The sequence below is a fragment of the Oncorhynchus gorbuscha genome, unplaced genomic scaffold, assembly GCF_021184085.1.
Source record: "Oncorhynchus gorbuscha isolate QuinsamMale2020 ecotype Even-year unplaced genomic scaffold, OgorEven_v1.0 Un_scaffold_1885, whole genome shotgun sequence".
Lineage (NCBI taxonomy): Eukaryota > Metazoa > Chordata > Actinopteri > Salmoniformes > Salmonidae > Oncorhynchus > Oncorhynchus gorbuscha.
In genome coordinates, this window is record NW_025746540.1 from 50,001 (window position 1) to 57,500 (window position 7,500).

At 49.3% G+C, this 7,500-nt stretch overlaps 1 protein-coding gene across 1 annotated transcript in view; it reads right to left on the reverse strand.

Annotated features, from left to right (window-relative positions):
- Window positions 1-7,500, reverse strand: part of LOC124024497 (dedicator of cytokinesis protein 1-like) — a gene marked incomplete at both ends in the record, with an annotated part of 70,150 nt that overhangs the window by 38,659 nt on the left and 23,991 nt on the right. The window contains one exon of the mRNA XM_046338415.1: window positions 1,417-1,536. Within this exon, the coding sequence (XP_046194371.1) occupies window positions 1,417-1,536 (120 nt within the window). The remainder of the gene's footprint in view (window positions 1-1,416; window positions 1,537-7,500) is intronic.

The following is a 7,500-nucleotide window of genomic DNA, read 5'->3' on the forward strand; positions in this document are numbered from 1 at the left end:
ATGGAGGGAGAGAAGATGGAGGGAGAGAGGAGGATGGGAGGGACGAGAGAGGAGAGGAAGATGGAGGGAGAGAGGAGGATGGGAGGGACGAGAGAGGAGAGGAAGATGGAGGGAGAGAGGAGGATGGGAGGGAGGGGGGAGGGAGAGGAGGATGGAGGGAGAGAGGAGGATGGGAGGGAGGGAGAGGGGAGAGAGAGGAGGATGGAGGGAGGAGAGAGGAGGATGGAGGAAGGAAGATGGGAGGGAGAGGAGGATGGGAGAGAGGAGGATGGGTTGGAGGGAGAGAAGATGGAGGGAGAGAGGAGGATGGGAGGGACGAGAGAGGAGAGGAAGATGGAGTGAGAGAGGAGGATGGAGGGACGAGAGAGGAGGATGGAGGAAGGAAGATGGGAGGGAGAGGAGGGTGGGAGAGAGGAGGATGGGAGGGAGAGTGAGAGAAGAAGGGAAGGCGGTTGGTGGGGCAAGGAGGAGAGAGAGAGGGCCAACAGAGGGCTTTCCAGAGGAGGGCCAATAGAGGGCTTCCAGAGGAGGGCCAATAGAGGGCTTATAGAGGAGGGCCAATAGAGGAGGGGCAATAGAGGGCTTCCAGAGGAGGGCCAATAGAGGGCTTATAGAGGAGGGCCAATAGAGGGCTTATAGAGGAGGGCCAATAGAGGGCTTATAGAGGAGGGCCAATAGAGGGCTTCCAGAGGAGGGCCAATAGAGGGCTTATAGAGGAGGGCCAATAGAGGGCTTATAGAGGAGGGCCAATAGAGGGCTTATAGAGGAGGGCCAATAGAGGGCTTATAGAGGAGGGCCAATAGAGGGCTTCCAGAGGTGGGCCAATAGAGGAGGGGCAATAGAGGAGGGGCAATAGAGGAGGGCCAATAGAGGGCTTCCAGAGGAGGGCCAATAGAGGGCTTCCAGAGGTGGGCCAATAGAGGGCTTATAGAGGAGGGCCAATAGAGGGCTTCCAGAGGAGGGCCAATAGAGGGCTTCCAGAGGTGGGCCAATAGAGGGCTTATAGAGGAGGGCCAATAGAGCGCTTCCAGAGGAGGGCCAATAGAGAGCTTCCAGAGGAGGGCCAATAGAGGAGGGCCAATAGATGGCTTATAGAGGAGGGCCAATAGAGGAGGGCCAATAGAGGGCTTATAGAGGAGGGCCAATAGAGGGCTTATAGAGGCGGGCCAATAGAGGGCTTATAGAGGAGGGCCAATAGAGGGCTTATAGAGAAGGGCCAATCACCACCTCCCCTCCATCTCTCACCACCCCCCCTCTCTCACCACCTCCTCTCTCTCACCACCTCCCCTCTCTCTCTCACCATCCCCCCTCTCTCAATCTCTCACCAACACTCACTTTCTCTCTCTCTCTAAAACACACCCTCTCTCCCCCGTCCATCACCCTTCCACCCTCCCCCCCCCTCCTCCCTCTAGGTACCTTGCCCTTGTCGAAGAAGTTGATGATCTCCTGGTAGAGCTGGTCCTTGAGTTGTCCTTGTGTGGAGGCCTGGTAGCCGTCTCTCTGGGTCAGGTGAGCTGCACACGGCTCCTCAGACCACTGCAGGAACACAGACCCTGTTACCCCTATAGAACAGACCCTGTTACCTCTATAGAACAGACCCTGTTACCTCTATAGAACAGACCCTGTTACCTCTATAGAACAGACCCTGTTACCTCTATAGAACAGACCCTGTTACCTCTATAGAACAGATCATGTTACCTCTATAGAACAGACCCTGTTACCTCTATAGAACAGACCCTGTTACCTCTATAGAACAGACCCTGTTACCTCTATAGAACAGACCCTGTTACCTCTATAGAACAGACCCTGTTACCTCTATAGAACAGACCCTGTTACCTCTATAGAACAGACCCTGTTACCTCTATAGAACAGACCCTGTTACCTCTATAGAACAGACCCTGTTACCTCTATAGAACAGACCCTGTTACCTCTATAGAACAGACCCTGTTACCTCTATAGAACAGACCCTGTTACCTCTATAGAACAGACCCTGTTACCTCTATAGAACAGACCCTGTTACCTCTATAGAACAGACCCTGTTACCTCTATAGAACAGACCCTGTTACCTCTATAGAACAGACCCTGTTACCTCTATAGAACAGACCCTGTTACCTCTATAGAACAGACCCTGTTACCTCTATAGAACAGACCCTGTTACCTCTATAGAACAGACCCTGTTACCTCTATAGAACAGACCCTGTTACCTCTATAGAACAGACCCTGTTACCTCTATAGAACAGACCCTGTTACCTCTATAGAACAGACCCTGTTACCTCTATAGAACAGACCCTGTTACCTCTATAGAACAGACCCTGTTACCCCTATAGAACAGACCCTGTTACCTCTATAGAACAGACCCTGTTACCTCTATAGAACAGACCCTGTTACCTCTATAGAACAGACCCTGTTACCTCTATAGAACAGACCCTGTTACCTCTATAGAACAGACCCTGTTACCTCTATAGAACAGACCCTGTTACCTCTATAGAACAGACCCTGTTACCTCTATAGAACAGACCCTGTTACCTCTATAGAACAGATCATGTTACCTCTATAGAACAGACCCTGTTACCTCTATAGAACAGACCCTGTTACCTCTATAGAACAGACCCTGTTACCTCTATAGAACAGACCCTGTTACCTCTATAGAACAGACCCTGTTACCTCTATAGAACAGACCCTGTTACCTCTATAGAACAGACCCTCTATAGTATAATATTAACTGTAGCTGAGCAGTATACTCTATCAGACTATATCAGAATTAGATTCCTCAATAAAGCTAAACATTGATCTACAGTGGAGAGGAGGAGGAGAGGAGGGAGGAGGAGAGGAAAGAGGAGAGGAGTGAGGAGGGGAAAGAGGAGAGGAGGGAGGAGGAAAAGAGGAGAGGAGGAGGAGAGGAGGAGAGGAAAAGAGAGAGAGAGGAGGGAGGAGGAGGAGAGGAGGAGGAGAGGAGGAGAGGAGAGAAAAGGAGAGGAGTGAGAGGAGGGAGGAGGAGAAGAGGAGGAGTAGAGTAGGAGGAGAGAGGAGGGGAGGAGGAGGAGCCAAGGAGAGAGGAGGGGAGGAGGAGGAGCCAAGGAGAGAGAAGGAGAAGAGGAGGGAGGAGGAGGAGAAGAGGAGGAGAGGAATAGAGAGGAGGGGGGAGGAGAAGAATAGAGGAGGAGAGGAGAGAGGAAAAGAGAGGAGGGAGGAGAGGAGAGGAGGGAGGGGGAGAGGAGGAGAGGAGAGGAGGGAGGAGGAGAGGAAAAGAGGAGAGGAGGGAGGAGGAGAGGAAAAGAGGAGTGGAGGGAGGAGGAGAGAGATAACGTATGGAAAAGCTACATTAACACATCAGATATTGATTTATGCAGTGATAAAACCATATTAATCATCACACATTGTGCTTCATTCTGTAAACAACAGGGAAATATTTCTGCTGACCACAGTCCTCCCGTCTCTCTACCCACTCTAATAACGTTGTGAGTGGCTGGACGAGGCCGGCTAACAGGCTAGATGCAGCGATCCTATTGGCTCCCCGGTCCCGGGCCTCGGTAACCCTACTAAGGTCCTGTCACAACTGATTCATTGCCACGGTAACGTAACTGACATTCCATGCTGTTGTTGAACAAGAGAGAACGCAACGATCTCTAGGTAAAATCGAATTAGGTAGCGGGTGCTGTCCCAAATGGCACCCTATTCCCTATATAGTGCACTACTATTCACACCCAAACGGCACCCTATTCCCTATATAGTGCACTACTATTCACCCCCAAACGGCACCCTATTCCCTATATAGTGCACTACTATTCACCCCCAAACGGCACCCTATTCCCTATATAGTGCACTACTATTCACCCCCAAACGGCACCCTATTCCCTATATAGTGCACTACTATTCACCCCCAAACGGGCACCCTATTCCCTATATAGTGCACTACTATTCACCCCCAAACGGCACCCTATTCCCTATATAGTGCACTACTATTCACCCCCAAACGGCACCCTATTCCCTATATAGTGCACTACTATTCACTCCCAAACGGCACCCTATTCCCTATATAGTGCACTACTATTCACCCCCAAACGGGCACCCTATTCCCTATATAGTGCACTACTATTCACCCCCAAACAGCATCCTAGTCCCTATATAGTGCACTACTATGGTTCCCTATTCCCTATATAGGGAATAGGGTGCCGTTTGGGATGGAGACAATATTTACATAGCAAAGCTGGCACCGTCTGTTGAAGTGACCTCCACATTTTCGTGTACGGTACAGTGCACTGTGGGAGAAAAGCAACGGCTCGCAGATTTTGACGCTACTGTGGACTTAGAAACAGCCTCGGAAATCCAAACGGAACCGGGCCACGTTCCATTGGCCAATAAGCAGGACAACGAAGTCTTGATCCTGTTTGGATTTGGAGACGAGGAAGGTTGGCTTCCTTTACATGGAGTCTAAGGTTAAAGGTCAAACAGCCTAAATTAAAGGGATTCAGCGGGACGATGGTTATAATTGATTCCGTTACAGTTTGAGCAGCTCCTCCGTGATTAAAGGAGAGGAGAGGCGTTTACATTGCCATGGTCACCTAGTTATTTCAGGAAGTGCTGAAACGACATCAATCACACTGTCGCTGTAAATTCAACATCCTCCGCCAGGTTTCCTACAAGTCTGTGTCCCAAATCACAACCCATTCCTTATGTAGTGACCAGGGCCCTATGGCCAATGGTACACTATTCCCTACGTAGGTCACTACTTTGACCAGGGCCCTATGGCCAATGGTACACTATTCCCTACGTAGTGCACTACTTTGACCAGGGCCCTATGGCCAATGGTACACTATTCCCTACGTAGTGCACTACGTTGACCAGGGCCCTATGGCCAATGGCACCCTATTCTCTACGTAGTGCACTACGTTGACCAGGGCCCTATGGCCAATGGTACCCTATTCCCCACGTAGTGCGCTACTTTGACCAGGAACCATAGGCTGCCATTTGTGATATAGACTAGGAATGATAATTCTCGTAGTACATTATTTTATCTATATATTGGACCATAGAGAGAGAGACCAGTCACATGATCTATATAGTGGACCATAGAGAGACCAGACACATGATCTATATAGTGGACCACAGAGAGACCAGTCACATTATCTATATAGTGGACCATAGAGAGACCAGACACATGATCTATATAGTGTACCATAGAGAGACCAGACACATTATCTATATAGTGGACCACAGAGAGACCAGTCACATGATCTATATAGTGGACCATAGAGAGACCAGTCACATTATCTATATAGTGGACCATAGAGAGACCAGACACATGATCTATATAGTGGACCATAGAGAGACCAGTCACATGCTCTATATAGTGGACCATAGAGAGACCAGTCACATGATCTATATAGTGGACCATAGAGAGAGAGACCAGTCACATGATCTATATAGTGGACCATAGAGAGACCAGTCACATGATCTATATAGTGGACCATAGAGAGAGACCAGACACATGCTCTATATAGTGGACCACAGAGAGACCAGTCACATTATCTATATAGTGGACCATAGAGAGACCAGACACATGATCTATATAGTGGACCATAGAGAGACCAGTCACATTATCTATATAGTGGACCATAGAGAGACCAGACACATGATCTATATAGTGGACCATAGAGAGACCAGTCACATGCTCTATATAGTGGACCATAGAGAGACCAGTCACATGATCTATATAGTGGACCATAGAGAGAGAGACCAGTCACATGATCTATATAGTGGACCATAGAGAGACCAGTCACATGATCTATATAGTGGACCATAGAGAGAGACCAGACACATGCTCTATATAGTGGACCACAGAGAGACACCAGACACATGATCTATATAGTGGACCATAGAGAGACCAGACACATGATCTATATAGTGGACCATAGAGAGACCAGACACATGATCTATATAGTGGACCATAGAGAGACTAAAAACAGAAAGACAGTTGAGTTTCCTACAAAGCAATTCATGACACAGATTGAAGAAAGACTAACCTCCAGGCTCTGCTTTAGAAAAATCCATCACATTTTACAGTATAATAACCTCCTGCTCTCTCTTTTATCTCTGTCTCCCTCTTTGCAGCATTTGGGGAAAGCCCCAGCAGGTTTGAAATGGCAAAATATTATAATAATACTCAATATATATATATATATATATATATATATATATAATAAGAAATTCTTCCTTATTGTGTCCCCTTGTCCCATAGAGATGTATAGAGTTCGCAACATTGCATCTGTTCTATTATCCGGCTTCTGTGAGCACACGGGCAGCGCCATCGAGACCAATACAACCTCTCTCCCCAGTCCCCCCTCTCTCTCTATATATTCTTCTCCTCTCTCCCCAGTCCCGTCTCTCTCTCTCCCCAGTCCTTCTCTCTCTCTCTCTCTCTCTCTCTCTCTCTCTCTCTCTCTCTCTCTCTCTCCATTCTTCTCCTCTCTCCCCAGTACCGTCTCTCTCTCTCCCCAGTCCCTTCTCTCTCTCTCTCTCTCTCTCCATTCTTCTCCTCTCTCCCCAGTACCGTCTCTCTCTCTCCCCAGTCCCCCTCTCTCTCTCTCTATTCTCCTCTCTCCCCAGTCCCGTCTCTCACTCTCCCCAGTCCCCTCTCTCTCTCTCCATTCTTCTCCTCTCTCCCCAGTCCTTCTCTCTCTCTCTCCATTCTTCTCCTCTCTCCCCAGTCCCCTCTCTCTCTCTCTCTCTCCATTCTTCTCCTCTCTCCCCAGTCCCCCTCTCTCTCTCCATTCTTCTCCCCTCTCCCCAGTCCCCCCTCTCTCTCTCCATTCTTCTCCTCTCTCCCCAGACCCCTCTCTCTCTCTCCATTCTTCTCCTCTCTCCCCAGTCCCCTCTCTCCATTCTTCTCCTCTCTCCCCAGTCCTCTCTCTCTCTCTCTCTCTCTCTCTCTCCATTCTTCTCCTCTCTCCCCAGTCCCCTCTCTCTCTCTCCATTTTTCTAATCTCATCAATCCTCTCTCTCTCTCCATTCTTCTCCTCTCTCCCCAGTTCCCTCTCTCTCTCCTATCTTCTCCTCTCTCCCCAGTCCACTCTCTCTCTCTCTCTCCATTCTTCTCCTCTCTCCCTTTCTCTCTCTCCATTCTTCTCCTCTCTCTCTCTCTCTCTCTCCATTCTTCTCCTCTCTCCCCAGTCCCCTCTCTCTCTCTCTCTCTCTCTCCATTCTTCTCTCTCCCCAGTCCCCTCTCTCTCTCTCTCCATTCTTCTCCTCTCTCCCCAGTCCCCTCTCTCTCTCTCCATTCTTCTCCCTCTCTCCCCAGTTCCCTCTCTCTCTCTCTCCTTTCTTCTCCTCTCTCCCCAGTCCCCTCTCTCTCTCTCTCCATTCTTCTCCTATCTCCCCAGTTCCCCTCTCTCTCTCCTTTCTTCTCCTCTCTCCCCAGTCCCCCCTCTCTCTCTCTCTCTCTCTCTCTCTCCATTCTTCTCCTCATCTCATCAGTCCCCTCTCTCTCTCCCTCTCTCTCTC